This window comes from Micropterus dolomieu, linkage group LG13, assembly GCF_021292245.1.
Source record: "Micropterus dolomieu isolate WLL.071019.BEF.003 ecotype Adirondacks linkage group LG13, ASM2129224v1, whole genome shotgun sequence".
Taxonomy (NCBI): Eukaryota; Metazoa; Chordata; class Actinopteri; order Centrarchiformes; family Centrarchidae; genus Micropterus; species Micropterus dolomieu.
The window spans coordinates 4,053,670-4,080,322 of record NC_060162.1 but is presented as its reverse complement, the minus strand read 5'-3'; the positions used below and the strand labels follow the sequence as shown (position 1 = coordinate 4,080,322).

Below are 26,653 nucleotides of genomic sequence, written 5' to 3'. Positions count from 1 at the left end.
GTGAAATAAACATTCATGCCTTCCAGATGATAACCCTGCACATGTATAGATGTCCAACAGTATACTATCTTCGATTTGGATTGTATATGGTGTGTACACTTCTTTAAATTTGATTTCTATATTGATTATTGATTCTACTTTTATTATATTTTATTCTTGCTTTTACTTTGTGTCAATTTGAATTTTCCCTACAGGGGATTATAATAAAGGAACATCTTATCTTTATCCTACCATTTTTGGGTAACCCTTGACCTTTCCTCTAATGCCACCACCACAAAAATTCCCCAGTTGTACAGAAGACATATTAAAAAATAATTGGCAGACTTCTGTGAAATGTATTGAGCACATTCATGCTAACTAGAGCATGAATGCCCCCCAGCATTCCTCAAACTCAGTTGTCAGGCCAACATGTCAGCCAGTTTGTTAAATTAAATGTTATTTAATTTAATGATAATAATAATGATGATATTAACTTTAGCATTTGTAGTCTACTTACTCTACAGCTTGAAAAAAAATCCAGAATAAGCACACGATTGCATCGAAATAAAGTTAATAGAAATTTAAAATGACAATGCTGGCCTCTGGTGGCCTGTTTCAAAACTGCAGAAAGTACTTTGTCACTAAGAAACCTTGAAGTCTCACACTGTTTAGTTTATCCACAAGCAGAAAAACACAGGTATTAAAACTGGGAAAGGGTAGCAGCCATGAAATAAATACAATATGTGTGATCAATTAAAAGCAAAAGAATAACTATAATCAGTTAAAAGCAAAAGCATAAAAGTAGGTCTTTAGCTGCTTCTTAAAACTATCAAGAGAGGCTGCTTCTTTTATTTGTGATGGGATTTTGTTCCAAGCCATTGGTGCATAATAACAGAAAGCTGCTTTACTGTTCTTGGGACATTAAGTAGACCAGCATCAGAGGACCTGAGACAGCGAGTTGGAACATAATTTGATAAAAGGTCAGATAGATAAGAAGGTGCTAAACCACGAAGTGCTTTAAAAACAAGTAAAAGAACTTTAAAATCAATTCTAGCCAGTGGAGAGAAGCTAAAACTGGAGTAATGTGTTCTCTTGCTACCGCATTTTTAATTAGTTGTAGCCTATTAAGATATTTTTTGGGTATACCAGTAAAAAGGGCATTACAATAATCCAATCCTGAAAAAACAAAAGCATGTAACAACTTTTTGGCATCTTTCAAGGCAAGGTGGGGTCTGACTTTGGCAAAGTTTCTTAAATGAAAAAATGCGACCTTTGTAACACTGTTAAAATGTGATTTAAAATCCAACTCACAGGACACCCACGTTTTTGACAACGCTCTTTTCCTGCACAGCCAGACATTGCAGTCTATTAGAAATAATTGGTTTCTGTGTCTTAGAGCCAACCACAAGAATTTCTGTCTTGTCCTCATTTAGTTTTAGAAAATCTGCTTACAACTACATCGTAATGGATAATTACTGCTACACATGTTCTACCAGTCTGTAGTGGCCAGTGTCATCTTCTTTGCTCTTTCGGGTCTTGTGGTGCCAACAAACTGGGTAAACTTGTGAGCATCAGACTCCATAAGGCCACAGCATCCAACGACAGACTCTATTTCTGAATTTATTGGATTGTACATAGTTGTTATGTTATTATTATTGGTATTGGTATTTGTATATTGATTGTATATTATGTTCATAAAGCGTGTATATATTTTTACTCCTACGTAGAATGTTAATTATATATTGATTGTGTATAGTGTGTATGCAGTGTATATATATTATTTATACATCTACATTAAACTTTACTTTTTTGTTATTTACATTTCTCTGTGCTGCAAGAATTGCCCCTATGGAGGATTAATGAATAGCTAATCGTATCTTAATTAAATGTTTATATTACGTCGTAAATAAAAATATAAATAAAATGCGAACAAAATAATGTTTCTAAATTACAAAAATCACAAGCCTCCAACAAATTCATCAGTGCTCAAATTCCCGTCGATATTCCCGACAGCACGTGAAGGCGGCACGCCGCTGGGGATGGGAAAAACGTCCTACGTCATCTCTTCGCGACACGTCAACACGCAGCTTCTTTGGGGGAGATGAGCTAACGCAGTGCAACTCTGCAAATAGCGGCAATAAAACTTTTCACATAGACTCAAACGTGTATTTTGTGGCAGCTCTCTGAAAAGTGTGATTTTTTATTTTTTTTGGGATTGTGCGTATAATTTGATTTGAACGGAGGCTGCAGGGACGCGGAGTCAGCGGCTCTCTGTCAAACACAGACTCGTTAAAGGTGTCAACAAATCGTGGACTGACTCAATTCAATAAATATCCACCGGTGTTTGTTTTTACTCTAAATATTGCGGCTTTTTAGACTCTCTTGCGTGTTTCAGGATGAATGAAGAAGGTGAGTTGTTTCTAGTTTCCCCATTTCCTGTCATATTTCGTGTTCAGTGGCGCTGATATTAACCGTGTTTTACTTTGTCCCGGGTCAGAGCTGGTGGAGTACTTCAGGGCTCAGATGAGGAAAGACCCGGACATGGCCTCTGCTGTGGCCGCTATCCGCACTCTGCTAGAATTCCTCAAGAGAGACAAAGGTGTGTTCATTCCCAGCATCGTTTTGTGTTTACCCGTAATGAGCAAAGCACCTTGTGATTCTAGTGAACCACAACCTAGTTTGACCAGCTGTCCCTGTCCCCCTCAGGGGAAACCATCCAGGGCATGAGGGAGAGCCTGACGGGGGCCATAGACTGCCTGACAGGAGTGGACTCCTCCGTGGCCGTGTCCTCAGGAGGAGAGCTCTTCCTGCGCTTCATAACTCTCACATCACTGGAGCACCAGGTGTGTAGGACACAGGGCTGCATGATGATGATGATTATATGCACATGTCAAAAAACGGTGTATTTAAACTATTAAATATATAATCAATTGTAGGTAAGTATATGTTACAGGTTACAGGATTATTGGCTGTATATTTTATGTACTATTAGGGCTGCAACTAACCATTATTTTCATTATCAATTAATCTGACGATCATTTTCTCGATTAATTAGTTGTCTGGTCAATAAAATGTCAGAAAATGGTGAAAAATGTTGTTCCCCAAATGTCTTGTTTTGTCCACGGCTCAAAGATATTTAGTTTGCTGTTAGAGAGGAGGAAAGAAACAATAAAATAATCACATTTAAGAAGCTGGAATCTGAGAATTTAGCTTTTTTTTGGTTCTGGTGTATCTTGAAACAACACTCACATGCCTACATGTACATAACAACAGGGTGCACGATATAATTTTTTCCGCAATAACAAATGTTCAATAAATGTTTGATTTAATTCATTTGTATCACGAACAAATTCGTACTTAATTTTTCTATTAAGATATTTATTGTCATGCATAATAGTTTTGAATGAGCTACCTCAGATTTGTTAAGTGATCCACTGTTTGTCATGTTCTGACCATAAAGAAAAACCAGAAGAGATCATTTCCAAGTGCAATTCCAATGTAGGAGATGGAATAATGTGCAGTTTCAGCAGTCTGAGTAAGCCAAATCAAATGGATATCTTCCAAAGTCATTCTTTTTACTGCAGAATTGCTTCTTTTTGTTCCCTGGACTGTTTCCTTGCTGGTCTGTGGTGGAGGAAAAGTAACATGAAGGGACTTTTGTGATTTTAAAAAAAAAACAATAAAAATAACCCAACTTTTTAACATACTAGAGATGGATGGACGATAACATTTCATGGATTTCATCACAGTGTGTTGTTGTTTAAAAGATGTAAAAATATGACGCTTCCACCTGATATCAATTAAAAATGTCATAAAACTAATAGGCTAGTTAAATAAATATCAACCTTCAATCCCATCACACTGCAAGTCATGAAATTTTACATAAATAAATCAACCATTAAGTTCAAACACATGAGCTCACAGTGGAAACTGGGCCTAAACTACACCAATATGGTAAATTAATATTTAGCATGTTTTATAGCTAGGCTTCTTGGACAATGCTTTTATTATTTAATAACATGGTTTACAGTGATATATTTAATGCAGCACTTCTGAACACAAATATCACAGATATTATAAAACTGATTCTGATATTTTCTAGACTAAATATCTTATAATACGTCTGTTTTTATCAAGCGGTTTGGTCTTCTTCACTATAATTACATATTTGGCTGTGAAGCAGGGCTGAAAATTTTTTAAAAACATCTAATTGCGATTATTTTGACTGACGATGCGGTTGCAAAACGATACTAGGGGAAATTATCATTTTTACATAATTCTCATTTTGATTGAAAAACATATTTAAATTAATTATGTTGTGATTTTTAGACTCTTAGACCGGTTTAAGGACAGAAAATGTTCACTTGAACAGTTACTCAAAATAATTGTACAGAGTTTGGTTGGAGCTAGTAAAATCATGTTCAGGTGAGTGAGATTTTGCTGGGGAATTTGGATTCAGTATTTTTAAAAACCTGAGAATTGTTGGCCTAAAGTGAAGTATTTCTGGGGACATGTGTGCTTGATTGAGAGGCGTCTCAGTTATGTCAGGTAATTAGGTACTGGCTCCTAAAAACCACAGGAGAACCAGTGAGAGTATTATTATGTCTCTACTTTCAACAATATGTTATTACAAGGAAAACCCTATCTTTTGTTTCTCCGTGTGTCAGGATCTGTCTCGCTGTAAGAAGGTGATGGAGGAGAGAGGAGAACTGTTTTTAGAGAAGATCTCAATGTCCAGGGCCAAGGTTGCTAAGCTCTGTCACACCTTCATCAAAGACGGCGCTGTAAGTATTTGTTTCACCGTCATTGTTACCACGTATTTACTCATGTTAGTTGGTTAACCCTTACTAATTCAGAAAGTCTAAATCTTTTACAAGAAACCTGAGAACAAATTACATACATACAAGACAAGAAAAATATAGTTAAGTATAACTTTAAAGCCCCTAAGATGAATGAGTGTCTCTAACTTCAGTTTGTTTTGCAGTTAATTTCAGTAGTGACGTGCATGTCACTGGAAACCAGTTTGTCTTTCCTCAGAGTTAACATGAGGAGCGTTAACATATTCTGTGATCTGTTGTCATGGTGGTTCACTTTGAACTCGATAAAGGACATTACACATCCCTGCAGTTATGAATCAAACTGCACTGTGGTGGTAAACGGTGTCCAGTAAGGGAAGTGGCAGGAGCATGCTCATAATAAAGTAATAATAATCTTTACTTATAGAGCAAAATCAACGTTACCATAAAGCTTATCTTCATAATCCTGTGTAGACAGTACAGTGCATTGTTAAATTATTTTCTGTTTTGCATACAGGATGGTGTCACCAGCGCAGAAACTGATATTGATCAGTTGGAAAATACACATCATTAGTTAATTTCAAAATACTTTATTCGTTCCTCGGAGGGCAAATCAAGTCCAGAAAGCCTGAAAATAAAATCTAAAAATACAAATATGACCAGTTAAAAAAAGAGTTTTGGGGATGTTTCTCCCACCTTCCCAGAGTCAGCAACTAAAAAATGCCTTAGGGCCTTTTTCATGTATTTGCTGTAGTCTTTTATGTCAAACAGCAATATTAACATATCATGGCTCAATTAATTAAGTTTCTATGGGATAAAATAATATAATTATGATCATCCAGGAAGTAGCAAATTAATTACTTTAGTAAATTCCAGGGGGCCTAATATTGATCCTTGTGGGACACCTTATCCCCATTGACACCAGCAGTCTGAACTCTACCTGAAAGGTCTGATTTGAACCAGCTGTAAACAAAATCCTTAAAACCCAATGAAAGCAACTTATTTAACAAAATGTTCTAACAAAAGCCTTGGACAGATCCACAAACAATACTGCACAGTGTCTTGTTATTAAGCAGGTTAGCAACATCATCCACAGTGGCAGCTACTGTACTATGAGCTGACTGCTGTAACTGAAGGTCATTATTTCCCTCCAGAAAGACACGTAGTTGTGAGTTGGCCACAGCTTAGATACAGGCAGACACAGAGTGCACCGTTTGTACATACAGTATTTAGGCAACAAATGACTTTCCCTTCTCGTCGAAATTTTCCTCTCACAGAAAATCCTGACTCACTCGTACTCCAGAGTCGTCCTCCGGGTGCTGGAAAAAGCTGCAGCTGAGAAGAAACGCTTCTCTGTCTATGTGACTGAATCGCAGCCTGACTCAGCCGGGTGAGTGAATAGTGGCAGTAAACTGCGTCCTGGTTTCATTCTGAGGGTGAACACGCACTCATTCAGTCAGATTTTCTTTTATTCAGACGACAGATGGCAGAAGCCCTGAGGAAACTCAACGTTCCAGTCACAGTAGTCCTGGATGCAGCTGTGGGGTAAATATATTTATTATCATCACACATTGTCAGTGTAAACTCAGTAGCATTTATGCTCTGTGTATTTGTTGTTACAGGTATGTCGTGGAGAAAGTAGACCTAGTTATCGTCGGTGCAGAGGGAGTTGTTGAGAGCGGAGGGATCATCAACAAGGTGTGTCAGTGAGTCAGGAGCCTGTATCACAAAACAAGCTCAACCAAGTCTCTGGATTAAAATTGGTGGATTCTGGATCACTGGTGTTAAAAAGCTGGTTATCAACTGGCCCAGTTAACTCTTTGTTTTCCAACCCAGCTATGAAGTGTGTGTTCTTACAGGTGTTTGGGAGTACTACTGCTGTAGCAGACGGCGTAGGCTACGTGCCGCCGTGACCATTTAAAATTCATTCAGAATGCTAGCTGGCGGTGGGTTTCTATGATGCACTGTGTTGACTGTATTCTTCTTCGTTGATGAACAACTACTATGAACAATGGCGACCCAAAGTGAGCGGATCGTGTTGGAGTCGGAGCTGATTGATGTTGGTCAGCAGTTACTTTTAGTCCAATTACTAAAACGCAGGAACGTTAGAAGGCGTTGGAGAAGATGTGTGTACGACCCTTAAACCGCTTGAGGCAGGAGGAAATTTGAGTTCTTTTTGTCTAGGTCGCCGCGATGGGTAGTTACATATTTGGGGAGGTGCGTGTCTGTATAGATTGAACCCACAAGTATAAGTTGGCCTTTAGTGTTGTAGCTGTGTGAAATCTGATAAATGTCATCAAGTGATGTCAGCTGAGTCAGCGTTGGTCGGTCTAAGCTGAAGACGGCAAGTTTGAAATTTTAAAAAATCTGTGGGTGTGGAGTTAGAAAGACGTTAGCTCACCAGAGCTCTGGAGCCTGCAGCAGGCTACATTAGCAGCTACTTCCAAAACACATTCTAATCTCAGACCTAACTGTTGGCGATCAAGTTGCATCGTGGGTAATGTAGGCAGCAGGTTCTGCAAGAATGAAAATTTGGAAAAAAAACAATAACCTTTTCAGCAATTTGGTTCTAAACTGTTCACCGCGAGTCGAATTCTGAAAATATTACAGGAGAGCGATGATAAATTGGTGTAGTACTCCTTAAAGCCCAAAGTTTACATTTAGCTCACGCTTTTGTCCAAAGTACAATAAGTGCATTTGTCAGAAATGAAAAAAGGAATAGCTTGCTGTCAGTAGTAGATAGGGCTGCAACAAACGATTCATTTCACTGTCGATCATTTTCACGATTAATCCATTTGTTGTTGGATCATAAACTGTCAGAAAACGGTGAAAAATGTCGATCAGTGTTTCCCAAAGCTCAAGACGACGTCACTCAACTGTCTCGTTTTGTCCGTAACCCAGAGATATTCAGTTTACTGTCACAGAGGAGTAAAGAAACCAGAAAACATTCACATTAGAGAAGCTGGGATCAGATCATTTATACCAACTTTATTTAAAAATTACTCAAAATGATTCAATTAATAGTTGACCACTAATGGATTAATTAACTAATCGTTGTAGCTCTAGTAGACTGGTAGTAAACCCTGCTGTCAAGAGAGCAGGATTTGGACAAATAGCCATTCCATGTGACCTGATAAGTGATGTGCTGTATTATAACCCACTAATCTTTTTGATACGGGCCCCGTGTTTCACATACTGTATCTATACTGATATCGCTTGTGGTACAGACACCTAAATATTTCCCACACTGCTCCTGCAGATTGGCACTTATCAGATGGCCGTGTGCTCTAAAGCTCACAACAAGCCCTTCTACGTCGTGGCAGAGAGTTTCAAATTTGTCCGTCTCTATCCGCTCAACCAGCAGGACGTGCCAGATAAATTTAAGGTAAGAGGTCAGAGAATTTAATATCTTGACTTATGTTTTTATTCAGGGTATTTCTTTACATGTGTCCTTCTCATCTCCACAGTACAAAGCGGATACCCTGAAGACCTCACAGAACCTGTCAGAGGAGCATCCGATGATCGATTACACACCTCCCTCCCTCATCACCCTCCTCTTCACCGACCTGGGAGTCCTCACCCCGTCTGCTGTCAGCGATGAACTCATCAAGCTTTATTTATAACTGGGCCTCACAACTCTCAATAAATGAAAAAGTGAACAAATGTCAAAAGGTGTTGCTGTGGATTTAACTGAACTTTTCACGCGGACAAAGTGGAATACAGCCGTTTGATCATACGTCCTCCTTCTTTGAGCTGTCGTGTGACGGTCCTTCTGTCCTGTGTTTTGACTTTGGATCACTTGTTATCTGTTTCTCAAAGTCCTCCTCGCTGATTTGCCCTTTCTTTAGTTTCTTGAGGAGGCGAGTGTCATTTAAAAGCTCTTTCATGTCTTCATCTTCCACATCAGAGCCCTGCAGACACAGAAAAGATAAAAGCAGAGCTATAAATAAATTCAGCCCACCCACACACTCGGTTTTATCACAATGTTCAATGGACGCAAATACCTCATCGTGCTTCCTCTTGGCTGCCCTCTTTTTCCTGCGTTCCTTCTTGGTCGTCTGTTTAGACCAGGCCTTATTCTTGACGAACGTCCTTCTGGGAAGGGGAGGCCTGTCTTTCAGCTCGGCTAGCATCTTCTGTCTCTGTTTTTCTCTGTTCTTATCCTTGTAGCGGATGGTTTCTGTGTCTACTGTCGTCTCAATGAAACCAGGAAATGTTTTCCCCCTCAGCTCAGGCATCTTCGGCAGGCGGAGGAGGGCAAAGCCGCGGGCTAAGGAGGCAAAGTCCAGATCTAGACAGACAAATGTGGCACAAAATGTTATGTTACGCGTTTCATGCATACTACAGATTTGGATCTACGATGTAAAGCGGCTGTTTTCACCTTTGATTCTGAAGATGAGACTACATTCGTGTTTGGCGTAAGCCTGAACGTAGGAGACGAAGGCTCTCATGCTTCTGTCAAACATGGCACGGTCTGCCAGAGCCATGGCCTTCACTTTGGGCAGCACGTCCACAACATCACCTATAGGGGGCATCTTCTGCAGCGGGCACTGGGGATATCACAAAAAGACATGTCCTTTATAAGTGCTGGTATAAATTTAGCATTTCTCAGTTTTAGCTGAATCTCTTATCCAGAGTCCAGATTTAAAGTCTCTCAGTAATCGTCCACAATAAATACTGAAATATGATCAATTAGTGGTCGACCGATAGACGATGCCGATATTTAGAGAGCAGGGCGGCTGATGCCTGATATATAATGCCGATATCAAATAAAACTCATGTATTATTCATTATTCCATGCAGAGTACGATCTAATATCTCCGTCAGTAATGTGTTGTTTCAAATGGAGTTTTTTTAATGTTTTTATTAATGAAGAGAGGGGTGGAGTTTGTCAAAAGTCATTCAGCTGCATTATTCTCTACAGTATAACTATATGTTTACTGCCAGCCAGTAATGGTTTTACATTAGATTTCCTGTCATCTTGGATGGGAGTTAACATTTCGATTTCTGATCAGAAAAATAGTGATAATATCGTATATTCCATATGTTGTACTTGATAGACTAAAAAAAGTCTCGCTATTTGATTGTTAAAGCACAAGTTCTACATGAAAATACATCCTTGGGGATTCATCCTCGCATATAAACGATGTATTAACAATTTTGAACTTGCACAGTCTAATTAATAGAGGTGGGACCAAGTCTTTGCACTCACGTCCCAAGTCAAGACAGGCAAATCCTGAGTCAAGTAATAAACTTTGAGGTTTGAGTCCTAATCAAGTCATTGTTTTGGCTACCACACAAAGAAGAAAATTATCTTTGGTGTCATTTTTCCAACTGGCATTAGTGTCGACTTGCTGGGAATGAATAGAGTTAACGTTAGTTGATTCAGGAAATGAGGGACAATTAACTGACTTTTTAAATATCGAGTCATTGGTGTTAAAGTCCAAGTTGAGTCTGAAGTCATCAAAGTTTATGACGGGAGTCCACCCCTCTGCAAATTAATACACCGCTGTAAGAGGCTGACGGTCACGCTGTTATGTGCAGGAGAGGACATATATAAATACTAAATAGTAAAACATGTTTTAGTATTTTTCTGACGCTGATTATTAATCTATGCTTTTGATTCAATGGGTTTAAGGAACAGATGACGCACCCACCCCCTCTTTTATTTTGATTTCTATATCGGAAATCTTCTCGTTCCCTGAAGACACCTCGACTGATCACTCTAAATACTTTTCGCCTTATACTTTATTAATACATTTGCTCTGTTTAGCAATCCATTCAGAGCAGGAAGAAAAAGGAATGGTTTTCTCTGATTTTTTGTGTTACTTGACTGAATGTTGTAAACTCAGGTTTTAGAGAATTGTGCAAAATACTGAAACTCACTTTCTGGTTGATGGATAAAAAATTGACATAGGACTCCTCCATTGGTAGCAGAAAGACGAGGGCATTTCCCTGATTGCCAATACGAGCTGTACGTCCACATCGATGGACAAAGGCACTGAGACAAAGACAAAAAGAAAAACCACAACTAGAAATCATGACACTTATTTTATTACTCATTCTTAAAATTAGGGCTTAGCAGGGCATTTTCTGGTATTCACATCTGGATGTGTTAAACATCTTAGGACATAATAATCCAATTAGTTTTCAAGACATGACAAAATCGGCTTGAAGACATTTTAAGGCCTAAAATTCAGATGATTCAATTTTAGACTTTTCGGGACCTGCAAAAACACTGCTGAAAATAGTCCCCAACAAATGCTCCATTTACTCCAGTTTGAGTAACGTCTGATAAAAACTATTGACCAGTTGGAAATTATTTACCCTCTATAAAGAATGAAACTGTACATTTGTGAACTGTTTTTAAATAAATTATTAAAAAAATGTCACTTTTATCATATGAAATACAGAATATATAACTTGGCCTTTCAGACCCAGTTCTGTAGGTTTCAGAGACTCAGTTTTTGCTCTCTCACCTGGCACTGCTGGGAGGATCGTACTGCAGCACCCAGTTCACATCGGGGATATCGATGCCTCTGGCCATGACATCTGTACACACCAGGATCCCACTGTGACAGAACACAAAGATGAGAAAGTCACACACAACCAGATTTACTATACCTCTGCACACACACAAAACCAGATCTCACCTTTTCAGGGCCCGAAAGTCTGCAAAGATCTTGTTGCGTTTATTTTTCATCTTGCCGTGGATGCAGTGGACGGTGACCTTCTTGACCAGAGTCTCCAGAGCTCGACCGTAGTACTCCACACACGCACACGTACTGATGATGAGATAGCAAGAGGTTGTCTCAGTCAGTAACTGCAGACCGGACTAAAAAACTTCAAGCATAATGCTGTGCAGACAGCATTAAACAGATTAAACCAGATTTTAACCCCGAATTGGTCACCCTGTATTTACACTATATGGAAATATGGAAATTTGGTTAAGGGCTGTTTTTTCATGGTGTGTTCTTTTATCTTAATTATATTAATTTTAGACATTAGTTCTTCCAACAGTTTGTGTTTCACCTTTTCCTATTTCAATATGACAATGTCCCCGTGCATAAAGTCAACTTTATAAAGAAATGCTTTTCCCAGTTTGGTGTGGAAGAACTTGACTGGCCTGCTCAGAGCCCTGATCTAAACCCTTTCCAACACCTTTGGGATGAACTAGAACGGAGACTGCAAATCAACCATTACTGTACGACCTCACAAATGAACAGGCAAAAATGCCCACAGACAAACTCTCAAACTCAAAATCTTGTAAAAAGCCTTCCCAGAAGAGTAGACATGGAGTAGTATTTTGGCATGTTGTGGATAAAACTGTAGTTGTGATATAAAACTGAACTTGCGCCTCCACACTTTTCTTTTTCTCTTCTGACTTTCTGTTCATAGTAGAACTGCTGACTTTCCTTTTTTGTTTGAGGATGTGGTCCAACTCCGGGTTCTGTTATATGTTGCATATTTTGGCCGCTGATTAAAAGATGAAGATGCTTTAAAACATCCAGCGTCTGCCCAGCTTAACATACCTAAAGAAGACCAGATGCTTCTCGTGCTTGTGCTGCCTTAGAAACGTCACCAGGCTGTTGAACTTGTTCTCCGATCTACATATCTGAAATGGAAACATAAGAATGCTTTTAAATTTAAATTTTGGGGCTGACTGGTGTGAAACAGGCATCAGGCTGAGCTGTTACTCACGGTGTAGTAGTTGCAGAGCCTAGAGGGCGTTTTCTGGACGGCGGTGGCAGCCACGCCCTTCTCTTTGACAGTGATGCGTACTGGGTTCCTGAGGCCGGCCCTCACCAGCTTCTCCAGCTCCTGGGTCTGAGTGGCTGAAAACAAGCCTGTACGCCTCTGTTTGGGCAGGTGGCCTAAGATGGTGTTCAGACTGGATACACAAACACAGACACACGCTCTGTTAGCGGCGCAAAGACCTAAAATACCTACAACACCTCATTTCTTTTCCCATAACAACAAAAAGATGTAGACCTTAAATGTGGCCAAGAAGGAGGAGCTGGTTGTGGACTAATCTGAACACCATTTACATCTGTGGAGAAGAGGTGGAGGGCTACAGACACTGGGGGGACCTTTCTTTGAAATGCGAGTACCGTGTGACTTCGACAGTTAAGATGTAGGATTTTTAAATTCCCAAAACTACACTAACATTTCATATCACCGTTCACAGGTTAACAACGAAGCCCAAAGGTTATATTGTGTTTAATTAAAAATATGATCTTGTCTGATAGACAATACAACTGCTGTTTTTATTGAGTCGTATTCATCTTTTACAAAAATCTTAAGCCAAAAGAAAATAGCCGACATTAAAGGACAGAATAATAGAAGATGACACAACTAGATATACAGGGGGATCACGTAACAAGCAACAAAGGCATTAAAGAAAAATAGTTAAGTCTTTATACATTTTATCTGTTTTAAATTCTTCAGACTATATAATGCTTCAATATAATGTGTGATTCATTTCAAAATGGTGTATTTGTGAATGTAATATTGTTCATTTAAGATAAAGAGGCTTTTCTTTTACAACGAATATCAATCTTTTAATAAAAGAATATAATATTTCTTTTTCGTAAATATCTTAAGTCATAGTCTTAAAGAAATATTCTAGAATACTTTGGCTTATAAACAACCATAAAATAAATGCCAAATGGTTTCAGTTTCGTTATTGTATAAAACACACTTTTCCTCAACATCAATCCTGAATCTTAACACTACTGTTGTTTAGCTGATCCACATATTATAGCAGTGAGTAAAGCGGTAACGTCAGATCCTATTTACGCTGGGGGAGAGGGTAGTTGGTCTGAAAGTTGGCCGCTGTCTTTATACCCTAGGCGGGTTAGGGGGCTCGATTTGGCTGTGAGGGTGACTCCGACCGGAGTTCGCTCAGTGTCGAAGTAGAAGTGGTGAGGGTCTAGTTTCGGAAAGGCCCTTCTTCAGCTCCGCATTAATAAGGGCCGCTACAAGAAGTGATTCTGCAGTTAACATACACAATGGCCCAATCCCAATCTCCACCCTAAAGCCTAAACCCTGAACCCTTACAGACTTAGCTGACGTTACCTGGGAAGTGCTTAAAGGTTCAGTGTGTAATATCTAGGAGGATCAGACATACAGAAATGCAATATAATATCCATAACTATTTTTTCAGTGGTGTATAAAGACCCTACAAAATGAACCGTTATGGTTTTATTAACTGAGAATGAACCATTTCTATCTACATAGGTCCTCTTACATAGATGTCACCACTAGATGCCACTAAAACTTCAACACTGAACCTTGAAGCGTGAGACGCTGCAAGGGCCCGAAATGGTATGATGGGACAGCGCCGCACTTTTCAACATATGTGGTTTGAGATTTTACATTTTTTACATACAGGCACTAAAGGGGCCAACTGTCTGGTTTGAATGTGTTCCAAGCTCTTGCAGGGTAAACTGATTATTTGAACCTGTGGACAAGAGGTCATTGTCAAATAATCAATTGACTAATTTTTATCAAAACAACTTCATACACTTACATGTAAACTTCTGTTTTCATGTAGTTGCCCCTTCCCTGTTTGTTTGCAGGTCTTCCCCCTGGTAACCCCGCGTTCAACACATCGCAACGCTATGAACGATGGCAAAGTCTGCAGAGATGCATACATACAGAAAGTACGCAAAAAAGGGCCCAAAAAGTCAAAAAGACTTGGCAATATGACAGTGGGACAGCCCTAAGCCCGGGAACGTGCCTCAAAGTCTTTGAGTGTGGAGACTGGGATTCAGCCAATGACTCCCTCTGGGCAGGAAGAGGAGACTGACTTCTTCTGAATGACAATACACATCCTTCTACGCTCATTTGCACAGACACAGTCAGAGACCTATCTTAAAGCCTTTTTTAGTCTATCTATGTATAATAGTTTGTACGAATATATATATTTAATGTATTTTTTAACCTACCTCATGCATGTTTTCCTACTTCATGTGCGTTTTGAAACTGTGATTTTATTATATTTTATTTTATTTTATGTAAACCGCTGCTACTGCAAAACTGCAGTCTTCCTTCGGGGATGAATAAAGTGCTTATCTGGCTATCTAGTATTCCGTACCTGGCCTCAAAACCCATGTCGAGGAGTCTATCGGCCTCATCAAGAACCAGCACATCGAGACTCTTGACTGAGCTGGCCAAGTCCAGACCATCTGACTTCCTCCTGAACATGTCCTCCAGGCGGCCCGGTGTCGCAATCACAATGTTGGCCCTGAAACACAGAAGCGCAAAAGTAAGCCGTTGAGGGAAACACTCGTTACTGTCTGAGTTTCTTTTCTCTTATTTTGAAAAGAGGCTTATTCACTTTCTTGCCTTAATTTTGATGAAACGATTAATACCACTCTAACTTTTTTCGTTGACATGAAGCTGCAGACGATTAGCTTAGCTTAGCATAAAGACTGAAAACAGAGGGAAACAGCTAGCCTGGCTCTCTACAAAAGTAAAAAAATAAGAGTAAGAGTATTTCCCAACACAATGAAGTATTCTCTTAAAACAGCTCAGTCCGGCTTTATTTGTGACCGACACTGATGCCATCACGTACCCTTGATCCTTGAACTTCTCAACATCCTCTATCGGGTTACTGCCACCAATCAGTAAAATCTGCCTGAAAATAAAACATACATAAAGCATTTTAATTACTGAAAACAAAACAGAAACATGATTAACTGACACAAAAGAAGAGGAGGGAGCCGTTCATTCATCTCATTACTACTGATTTTGGTGCTTTAAGGTGTAAAGCAATGTTGGTCATGATGTAACACCAAAGTCTCCAGCTATTAATATAGCATCTACTATCAACAGCATCTCACAGTCTTCATCAGTGATGGTGGTGCAAGATTTTGGAGTTCAACAGCCTACGGTAAGTATGGAGCTCATGTCATGGGTGATTACAGCTGAGCCAACACCACAGATGTGGTTGAAAGCTCTGGAAAAAGCTAGCAAGTGGACCTTCTGTTAACAGTATTTAATGGGTAACTTCAGTATTTTTCACCCTGGACCTTATTTTCACAAGTTCTTGCATTTATGTGACTAATTGGGACAACATTTTTTGAAATTGGTCCAGTACTGAGCAAACGTGCTGCAGCAGGCTGCAACGTTATCCTAGCAGGCAACTGTGCTCCGTCGCTGTAAATCCACTAAAGTGCTTGTTTTTGCTGCTGACAGGCTCAGATTGTTATTACAAGTGTCTGACAATATTATGGAAAGGATCCCTACAGAGATTGACCTTTCTTTAAAAAGTAAGATCCTCTTTGTTTAACCAGAAACAGTCACTATATCGCTGTCATAAAAGCCACCAAACTCCATTATTAAAAACACCAATTTCAGCTTGCAGAACATACAGTAGGAGTTGCTGGTCTACAGCTGCCTCGTCAGTTAGTTTGTGTTGTTGTGTGACTTTGTTGTTTTAAAGGGATAAAAACACGACAACACAAACTAACTGATTGAGGCAGCGGTGGACTGGAGTAAGTAAAATTACCATTTTTGTCAGGGGAGTTTGGCGGCTTTGAAGACAGCGATAAAGCGACTGTTTCTGGTTTAACAAAAAACTCTTTAAAAAAAAGGTCTATCTCTGTAGGGATCTTTTCCATAATGTTGACACTTGTAATAACAATCTGAGCCTCTTCAGTAGACATACTTTGACGGGGCACAATTGCCGGCAAGGATTACGTTGCAGCCCTGTCCCGTTGCTGTCAATTGCATCATGCTCACTCAATAGTGCACCGATGTCCAAAAATGTTGTCCCAATTAGTCACAAAGACACAAAAACATGTGAAAATAAGGTCCAGGTTAAAAAGTACTATTAAAAAAAAAACTCAGTCAGATTTAATTATTGTCTTAGATCTTAGTTGAGGTCCCCTTCAGTGACTCTCTACTCACGTGAACTGTGGAAATTTCTGAAGGAACTGCTCCATCACTTCACTGATCTGTAGGGCCAGTTCCCTTGTGGGAGTGACCACCAGGGCGCCAACCTGCAGAAAACACCCATTTAAAGCTCAACACTCTCAGGAGATCTGAAAGCATGAATATAACAGTTCAAGGTAGATAAATCCTTACCTGCATCTTCTTTAGCTTTTCTTCTCTCTTCAGGAGTAGTTCTATAATAGGAATGACAAAAGCAAGTGTCTTTCCACTCCCCGTCACCTGCAATGACGTGACATTTAGTGAGCTGCACAGAAAATACTGAAGAAAATACAAAGGGATTTTTGTCCAGATGTTTAGTAACAATTAATCAATCAAAAGCAACTTTTTTAATCATCAATTTAATCATTTTTCAAGTAAACATTCTGGTTCCAACTTCTAAAATGTCAGGATATGATGCTTTTCTTTGTCACGCAGTAAATCATATTAAATCTGAATATCTTTGGACGTCAGGTTGAATAAAACAAGATATCAAAACAGATCACCTTTTAACAAAACTGACATTTTTCTGACATTTCATAGACACAGTTGTTGCTTAGGAAAATAATAGACTAATAACTTGAATTAGTTGCAGCCATAATACGGTCTATTGGAGTGGTGAGAAAATGAGAGAGCCGCTAAGAACACACCACAGTCATGCTGGAGGAGGATACTCCACAATCTGGTAACCCAAAACACAAGGTGTGTTGACATAGGGGCTCAGATTAGGGGTGTGAAGAGACACTTAGCTCGCGAGACATCACCATATTAGGTTCACAAGAACGAGACGAAAAGTTCCTTAAACAGTGTTTTAAAGAGATCCTCAATGCCTAGATATACAGGCGCAGGGGTCTGGGGGAACCTCCCCCAGGAAATTTTGATCTTTAATCACTTTATTTCCTGCATTCTGGTGGAAATGTTTTTATTTATGTAAATCTCATGTAATATCATCCCTGCTGAGGCAACACATATGTAGGCATGATTTAGTTTTCCCTCCTCTTTTGTCATGTTCAAAGGGAGAGAATGGAAAACTTGGCCAAAAAGAAACCGTGTCAAGAAGTTAAAGTGAGTGACAGGTGCTGCACATTTTTGGATCATTTTAAAATCAGTAGCAAGTTACTTTTTTTTGGACAATGCACATTTGTTTTTTTTAGTATTGCATGTTTTCTTGATGTGCAAATAAACCTTTCTAAAAGCATTTTCATTTGTTATTTAACTGCAAGTTATATACTTTTTTTGTTGTTGTTGTTTTTTGTTTACAAATTTTGCTCTAAAAAAGTGGCGGGGACATGTCCCCAGTGTAAATGACACCTATGCCAAAATGTGTTCTTATCCATGACTTATAACTGGCAAACTAGAGGTTTGACACATTTGCTTTATGGTTAACCGTTATATTGTTTTAGATTTATTTATTTATTAATTATACAAGAAGAAGTAAAAGTAAAAACGTTACCGTTAGCTACAGTTAACCGGTTAAATTCAGTGATCGATAAAGTATTCAGATCTTTTACTTAAGTAAAAGTAGCAAAAATACTCTGTTGCAAGTAAAAGTCCATATTATTTAAGTAAAAGTACACAAAGTACTTATTTCAACTAATTTATACAATAATGGGTAGATTAATCTATAATAATATGGTATATCATAGTTTATTACTTGATTTGTTGTTACTGTAAGTAACTAGTAACAAATGTTGTCAAATAAATGTAGTGAAGCAGAAGTATTATACTATGTAAATTTAGTGGTGGAAGTAAAAGTAGCAATACCACTGTGTAAAAATATTCTGTTACAAGTAAAATTCTATGTTACTTAACATGTTCCATGTTACTTACAGAAGTATTATCATCAAAATATTGTTAAAGTACCACCACTGGATTCACTGGATTATAATAGGAATTTCTATTTTGTATTCATAATATAGTAATTAACTAATGTTGTCAAATAAATGTAGTGGTTTAGAAGTATAAAGTAGCATAACATGGAAATACTCCAGTAAAGTATATGTACCTCAAATATTATAAATAACTAAATGTACTTTGTATGTTACACTTACTGCCTCAGCAGCCACATCTTTGTTCCTCATGAACAGCGGGATACAAGCAGCCTGGAAAGACAAAATAATAATAAATTAGATGTGCTGTCTTTGCTGTAAGTTAACTTATAGCCCTGAGAGACAGTATAATATTATATATATATATATATATATATAGTACTATATGAAGTATTAATGTTACCTGTACAGGTGTCATGTGTGTGAATTTCAGTTCCTCGAGCGTTAGTAAAATGCTGTCGTTGAGTTTAACAGGTAAACTGTCCCACGTCCCGTCTGTCGTATTATCCATGTTGGAAATTAACCTTAAAGCAGATTTTTATACTAAAGTTATTAAAGCCGCCGCTGGGCCGCCTCGTTCTCCACGCTGCACCTACTTCCGGGTGCGCTGATGTTTACAAGTCGGGTAGGAACTCAAGCGATGTGGTCACGAGTATCGTTCCACATAGACATGTTTTCTTTCTCGCAGTGGATACTGCAATGATGGTAGAAAAATCCAGGTACTTTACTGAAGGTAAAAGTACCACAGTAGAAATGAAAGTACTGCATACAAATTTTACTTGTATAAGTATTAAATACTGAAAACTAAAGGGGACAGAGAGTTTGCAGTCAGGGCAGTCTTAAAACAAACTTTTATAGGAGATCCTTTCCTGGTTTATTTATTTATTTATTTTTTTCTGTATTTTCTGTATTTCAACTTCTTAAGTGTTTTTCTTGCTTTTATCGGGTATCTTGTTTTCTGTTTTCTGTGTGTTTTATTGTCTTGTGAAAGCATGTGCTCTATAAATAAAGACAATTATAGTACTGTCGGAGATCCTCTATTATATATATTATATTATCTGACAATAATTATTTAAACACACTGAACTGAGGAGGAGCTTTAAATATGCTGTACTGTTGTGTATTGTAATCAATGTTCATCAACCATGCTTTATAAACTGTTCATATGTTTTGTAGTTAATATTAAGTAGTATAAAGTTGCCTCATGGAGTACATGTAGACAGTACCAGAAAATGGATATACTCAAGTAAAGTACAAGTGATTCAAAACTGTTTTTAAGTACAGTTAATGTAATGTGTTATATTCCACCACCAGATCACTTACTTCATGCTGAACTGTGTTTTCCCCAAAACTGTAAGACAACAATTAGAGTGATATGAAACTACAAAATACTTTTTTATGGCAATACAATAGACTTTAATCCTATTTGACCTTTTTGTTCTCATCTTCAAATTGATTTGTTCCCCTTTTTTCAGCAACATATTCTTTTTGTTGATTATTAGAAGTATGTCTTACATACATGTATGCTTTACATTGCAACTTATTCAAAGGCATGCACATAAAAATTAATGGACAATCCTATCAGATTGGGATTAAGGACCCTGGGACAAAATCTTATCAAACAGGGTCCATGGTCTAATTTGTGTCCCATTAGGGGTCCTTGACGTGAAAAAGTTTGAGTACCACTGGAGTAGAGGTCTGCATCAGTGGCAGCAGAGATGAAATGTAAAGGATTTGGAAGTGAGAGAAGTGCTAAGCTATCGGTAATTAATGCGCCGGTGGCAGCAATACCTCCTTCAGCAGACTTGTCCATGACAGACTGCAGGCTGTTTTCATTTTCCTGACAAGATTGCTGCGCACCTGTATCAATAATTATGGTCCTGCTGATAGAAGTACAGGCCTGAAGTGTGGACTTGAGCTTGAGAGAGTCTGGTACAGCACCTGATAAGGTTCAATCATGATCTGCCTCATGTAGCAGGGGGTGGTGTTATAATGAATAATTAAGGAGATTTCACATTAATAATCACAGGGCAGTTCGCAGGTGGCATATTTAACCTGCTCTTGAGTTGACTTCTCTGGCAAAAAGTCTGTGCCATCTGGCTGATAATAGTAGTATGCTGTGAAGAAGTGCAAGGCAAAAAAGGCCTTCAGCTTACTCACCATCAAACTTGAACCCAAACCAGTTAGTCATGGTTGTTGACTCATGTCTAGCAGCATCCACATAGTCACAACTCTGCAGGGCTTGAGTAATGATTTGAATGATGCTGCATGAGTATGCAAAGAGGTACACGATGGCTGCACACAGTCTTTCCAGCCTCTCAAACTGAAGCTCTGCTAAGCTAAGAGATACAGTATTTGAGTGGCCTGCTTTATATGACTGACATTAAAGCCTTCAGCGGCTGCAGCAACAAAGCTGTCTGATTTAAACCTCTGCATGAATTCCTTTTCAAAGATAAACAGATGTTGTCTTTGGTTCTGGCTTGTTGGCTTAGAGAAATTACTCCAACAGGAGTAGTAGGTGAAGCTGATGTGCGATTTTTACTGATATATATACTGCCATATTAGATATTTATATTGTAATATGTTTGGACAATACAAATCCACAGTAATACACATGTAAGTAACTGCCACATTGTTCAGTTTTTCTTTTACACAGTTCTATAATTATTTTATAATTTGCATCTGTTTATTCCATATGTATATAGTTTTAAATCTATTTATGTCAATTGTATGTTTTTGTCTTTGTCTTGAACCTAATCACCATAGCATATTCGTTGTGCGTGTAAAACACTACTTGGCAATAAAGCTCTTTTTGATTCTGGACTCCCTGATTGCAGGCAGCTCCTTGTGTGGCTCGGTCTGTGCTTGGTCCAGAAAAATGCTGGTTTCTGTGACGGGGGGAAACAGATGTTTTGATGGCCAATGATACTACAAAATTGACCTTAAGTGCTGTCCTGTTTAGCAACAGCTGGGTCAGGTTGTCGGAAAACACACAAGCCTGCCCCTGAACCTGTAAAACACTACTCCTGCATTTAACATCTTACATAATGTAAATAAAAGTACACAAATATTATCAGCAGGTCTCAATAATACACTATTTTTTACTGATGCAATAATGTATAAGCAGCATTTTACTGTTGAACTTGGTTGATGTGAAACCGTTTCATACACTGTTGGACATTTTATAAGCTGGCCAAATTGTTAATCGTAAAATAAGTAATGTGGAGTAAAAAGTACGAAATGTAGTGGATTGGAAGAATAAAACGGCACAAAATAGAAATACTCAAGTGAAGTACGAGTACCTCAGAACAGTACAGTACTTTAAGAGCTTTAATCCATTGCAGTCAAACTTTGTTACCACCAGTTTAAAAAGCACCCAAGCAGTTGTACAGAATATTGGATTTATTATGAAACATGGGGCATTTTTCCACAGACATTTGTACAGATCCATTTATCAGATTTGTCTGTAATCACAAAAAGGGAGAGACTGTGTACAGAGCAGTTTACCTGCCTGAGCTCACCAAAGACTGTTTTTTAATACAAAACCGGAGCATAATCAGTAACACGCAACACGTCAGATGTTGCAGCTGTGCGCTGGATGTGAAGCTACTGCCTTGGATATAAGCTTTACCTTGCATGGGGAAAGATGATGGTAGAACATTATCATCTGAAAGCTATCATCCAAAAAGCTGCGTGTCACAGGATATGCTCCAGGGAAAAAAAATAAACAGTTCAAAATTGTATACAATCATATAATTTAAAATCCCCAACCGAAAACTATAGTAGAAGCAACTAAAGCACACAGCAGTCATTAGGTGTCAGACCCCCCCCCCCACCCAGCCAGCCAGCCGCAATCAACATGTAACATGTATTTCTGTATTCCTCTACACTTTGCTTTCTGAGTTGCACTCCAAACAGATCAGTTTAAAATCCAACCTGCCTCAGCTCTTCAAGGACTTACTGCTAAGTGAAAGTTTAAGAAAATTAACTTGTGAACTCTTGGGCCAAGAAACAACTCGCCTGTTGTCATTTTCTGAACTACGTAGGAAGTCACACCGTTTACACCCACCCGTGGCATGGATCGCTATGAATAAAACAGAGCTAGAAGCTGTACAGTTTCCCTTAAAGACCAAATGTAGGTCCTTCAGATAGTTAGATGTGTTCATCAGGAGTGCAATTTGTTGTTTGAGAGCATTAACACAATATATCGCATATCTGCCAGAACATCGTCTGACTTAGACACTGGAAACAAATTCTCCTGCATCTCAGACCAAAACAAATGCATTTTTTTTATTTCTTATATTAGGAAAATGGGTCCTGTTTATATCTTATAAGAGCCACATTCTCCTGTGGGGACTCCACACATGCCTGTCCTTTTCTGTGCATTTATTTTCCATCCGACTGCCTTTACTTAAAATTATGAGCCTCACAGTCATTCAAACAGGCAAAACTGTACTGGCTAGTAATTGGTTCTTAACTGTAATGATCAAACAATAAAATCTGTTAAACAAAAAAAAAAAACAAGCCCAGAATGTTTTGGCCATTCATTCCAAACAAACACTAATTACATTTTTTGAGAGGGAACCAAATAGGTAACAGGTGAACAAAACATCTGAGATCCAATCATAAGTAGGCTTTACTCAAAACTGCCAGTCTCCTTTCCAGAGTGTAAATAACTGTCTTGGTGTTGGAGAAAACAGTGGAGGACACAGAGGGATCATTTAATCACACTACACCACTCGCCGTACTTCAAAAAATCTCTTCAGGTAGTAAATCTGTCCAAGTGTCATTGCCACCAGAACCAGAGCTTCAAAGAACGACCACAGCACCACTCTGCTGTTTGTGTTGTCGTTGACTGGAGAGAAGAAGAAGCAGTTTGTGAAATCACACTAAAACAATTAACACGACAAACTTGTTCTTGGCATTACTGCTTCAGTACTCACTTGCTCTGTGTATCCTCTCGCGGACCTCCATGTACTCCTGCTCATGCTTTACAGCTGTCATTGCAACTGCCAGTTCATTGATCATCTCCTCCAGCTTGTTTTGGTGGGCTGAAACATGCACAGGTATCATCAGTAACAGGCCACACAGCACGGTTGTCGTGCACAAAAAAACAAAACAAACAAAAAAAAAAACATGCATGAGGTATGCAATCCATGCATTCCAGTTTTAAGATTGTGACGCATGTCGCAGGTGGTGCAGTCCCATCACCAGAGACATGTACAGTTTCTACATGTTCTCGCTGTGCAAACAGTCAAACCGTTCACAAACTTCCTATGTATATTAGAAATTACATCAAATGCACAATATTAGTTTATACTATGGAAGGATCACTGGTTAAGAGAAAACTCTGCAGTGCATCACAAACTCAAAAGTCTATTTCACAACAGCAGTTTGCCTGCCCTGTACCCTACCATCCCAGCTGTCACCACCTACAAAGAGGAAGAGAGTGCCCAAAATAACGTCAAAAAGAGAAAGAAACTATCAAACAAGTAAAGTAGATCAACAACTGCAGAACACAGAAAGAAACACTAGTTTGCACTCTGCAGGAGCCATCTGGGAATTGACTGAAGTACATACTGAATTTCTAAATTTCTCTTTAGAGACACAGACATTATCGCCATTAGTGTACCTTCCGTCTCCATGTCTTGGCCTTTAGGGGCCTCTCCGATATCGATCGTGAACATGACGATCTTGGGTGTCATGGTTGACATCTTGTTGCTGAAGCAGAACTTGTAGGTTCCGTCCATGTGTGCTGCCACCGAGTATTTCCCACTGGACTCTCTGTCGCCTTTGTAAATCTGCTTACCATCGGGCCCCGTTATCTGACAGGCGCAAGAAATACAATACTTGAGTAAAGAACATGAGGTGCATGAGGACATAAATGGTTCACTCCACCTTGCATACATATGAAACAAAGATAAAGCATCTTATAATAGCTAAAAAACACAAAACTTACATGTATGACCTTTAGTGTGGTTTGCAGAGGTCAGTGGTTATGGACTGAAATTGATTATACTTTTAAAATGTCTCATCTTTCAAAAAAAAAAAAAAAAAAACTTCAGCTACTTCTTAATTATGGTCAAGCTTGAATTCCCTAAACAGCTGGAGATTAAACTAGTTTTTAAATTAGTCTTTCCATTCTGGAATTTCTTTAAATTGTACTGTTATTTTTCCATTTGCTGAATGTCTTTATTTGTATTTGACCTATTTAATGAATGCTAGACTTATGTATTGATTTATTTGGGACCACTTGGTAGTTATGATTAGGGTAGTTAAGCTCTTAGGGATTTCTGTATGTTGGTTAGGAATGATACTGTAGATTGAATGTGCATTATTTATTTATAGTACTTATCTAGACAGTATGTTAGGACTTCAAATACATGTCTACCATTTGCTTAGTGTCTGGGCCCCTCAATAAAAGCTTCAGATAGCTTGAAAAGGCTGTCCCTTTTTACAAATCTGCATTATTTCTTAATGTTTTGAGAATAAACTGAACTGACAGGACTGCTATAACATATGGCAGCAACATACGTGCACACAATACACTCAGTTGCATGTTGAACCACAGCAACGCTTCCACACGAGTCAAAAGAGGACTAACAACATTACATTTAGCATGTTATACACGTTCAAAAGCTGTATTGAATTCATAGTTAGCTAGCATAACCTAGCTAACTATGCTAACGCCGCTATACGCTTCCTGTATCGGTATGAATAATTTAATCACCATTGTCACGCATTATATAATCAATACATGCCAGACTAATATAATCTATAAAGTAAAACGGTTTCGCATCCGACAGAGAGGTAATAGCATCAACCCGGACAACTACAGCTAGTTTCACCTGACTTTAGGCGGACAGAGAGCGCTAGCTAACGTTAGCATCACGTTAGCATCGGCCTTCTGTCTAATAATGACAGGTTAAGTTAAAAATACATTTTCCTCATGTTAGGTGGCTGCTTTATTATCCCAGTCAAATATCTCACCTCGACATCGATGTCCAGGAAGCCTCCTTCGGCAACCTCGAACATGAGGCCCATCTTGGTCCCGGAGTTGACCCGCTCGTAGAAGCACTCCTCAGCATGGGCGTCTATGCTAACGAAGTAGCCGGACGCAGTGGCAGACAGGACGGCCAGCAAGACAACCAGCTCCGACAGGGTAAACATGGTACAAGTGTTTTGTAGCTGGTGTCACACCAAGTCTGGTTGTGTAAAGAGCGTCCCTGCTTCAGTATATCCTGTCAGGTTGCGGGATGTCCGTTTGTATGAGTGAATTGTTGCAGGAGAGGCGCCGCATCAGCCTTAGCTGCTCTCTGACTGCCACGTACAGGCTTAAACGGCGAACGGCGAGGGCCAAACTTAAGAGAGTGCGCGGCGCAAGATCTGTCAAAATGAAGCCGATTCACTTCTGCATCTGTTCAGAGCATCATCACATCAAGTACTGCAACACAGTACATGATATCATACTTTTAGTTTGATGCCATCACGAGTATTAGGGACACAGTAAAGGGAAAAAAAATAGAGGATGAAGATGTTTGATTTATTTTGCATTTGGAGAATAAAGTCAAAATGTCCAGAAAAAACTCAATATGGTGACAATAAAGTCAACGTGATGAGAATAAAGTTGAAGTACCATTTTGAGAATAAAGTCAACATGATGAGAATAAAGTTGAAGTACCATTTTGAGAATAAAGTCAATGTGATGAGAATAAAGTTTAAATACCATTCTGATAATAAAGTCGAAATGTCGAGAATAAAGTTGAAATGTTGAGAATAAAGTCAACATGATGAGAATAAAGTTGAAGTACCATTTTGAGAATAAAGTCAACATGATGAGAATAAAGTTTAAATACCATTCTGATAATAAAGTCGAAATGTCGAGAATAAAGTTGAAATGTTGAGAATAAAGTCTACATGATGGGATAATCGTTCCCTGTTTCCAGCTTCTTTCAGTGTGAGGATCATACAGGGCTGGGCGATATGGCCAAAAATCGTTATCACGAAATTAATTATAATTCGATATCGATAATTATCACAATAATTGTCAAATCATTATTTTTTTCATTTATTTAAAGGCAGATTTTTGCTCCTGAGTGAAAGTTGAAGAAC

At 38.7% G+C, this 26,653-nt stretch overlaps 3 protein-coding genes across 4 annotated transcripts; 1 reads left to right on the top strand and 2 right to left on the bottom strand.

Annotated features, from left to right (window-relative positions):
- Nucleotides 1-2,016: 2,016 nt before the first annotated feature.
- eif2b1 (eukaryotic translation initiation factor 2B, subunit 1 alpha) lies at nucleotides 2,017-8,446 on the top strand. Its single transcript, XM_046066918.1, has 9 exons — nucleotides 2,017-2,388; nucleotides 2,477-2,578; nucleotides 2,686-2,822; nucleotides 4,647-4,763; nucleotides 6,053-6,165; nucleotides 6,252-6,320; nucleotides 6,398-6,473; nucleotides 8,035-8,160; nucleotides 8,243-8,446. The coding sequence occupies exons 1-9, from the start codon at nucleotides 2,376-2,378 to the stop codon at nucleotides 8,396-8,398; spliced, it is 909 nt and encodes a 302-aa protein (XP_045922874.1). The 5' UTR covers nucleotides 2,017-2,375; the 3' UTR covers nucleotides 8,399-8,446.
- ddx55 (DEAD (Asp-Glu-Ala-Asp) box polypeptide 55) lies at nucleotides 7,744-20,886 on the bottom strand. Of its 2 annotated transcripts, XM_046066917.1 has the most exons (15): nucleotides 20,702-20,886; nucleotides 19,865-19,892; nucleotides 18,764-18,814; nucleotides 16,869-16,955; nucleotides 16,692-16,783; nucleotides 15,355-15,417; nucleotides 14,875-15,024; nucleotides 12,477-12,666; nucleotides 12,308-12,390; nucleotides 11,429-11,560; nucleotides 11,255-11,347; nucleotides 10,662-10,776; nucleotides 9,157-9,325; nucleotides 8,780-9,066; nucleotides 7,744-8,686 (listed from the first exon to the last, which is right to left on the bottom strand). In XM_046066917.1, the coding sequence occupies exons 3-15, from the start codon at nucleotides 18,791-18,793 to the stop codon at nucleotides 8,507-8,509; spliced, it is 1,671 nt and encodes a 556-aa protein (XP_045922873.1). In that variant the 5' UTR covers nucleotides 18,794-18,814; nucleotides 19,865-19,892; nucleotides 20,702-20,886; the 3' UTR covers nucleotides 7,744-8,506. The 2 variants fall into 2 exon arrangements, with proteins under 2 accessions (XP_045922873.1, XP_045922872.1); XM_046066916.1 differs by lacking the exons at nucleotides 19,865-19,892; nucleotides 20,702-20,886 and adding an exon at nucleotides 18,945-19,165.
- Nucleotides 20,887-21,928: 1,042 nt separating this feature from the next.
- On the bottom strand, nucleotides 21,929-25,873 carry tmed2 (transmembrane p24 trafficking protein 2). Its single transcript, XM_046067563.1, has 4 exons — nucleotides 25,532-25,873; nucleotides 24,174-24,366; nucleotides 23,485-23,592; nucleotides 21,929-23,396 (listed from the first exon to the last, which is right to left on the bottom strand). Exons 1-4 carry the CDS (start codon nucleotides 25,709-25,711, stop codon nucleotides 23,272-23,274), a joined length of 606 nt encoding a protein of 201 aa, XP_045923519.1. The 5' UTR covers nucleotides 25,712-25,873; the 3' UTR covers nucleotides 21,929-23,271.
- Nucleotides 25,874-26,653: the final 780 nt, after the last annotated feature.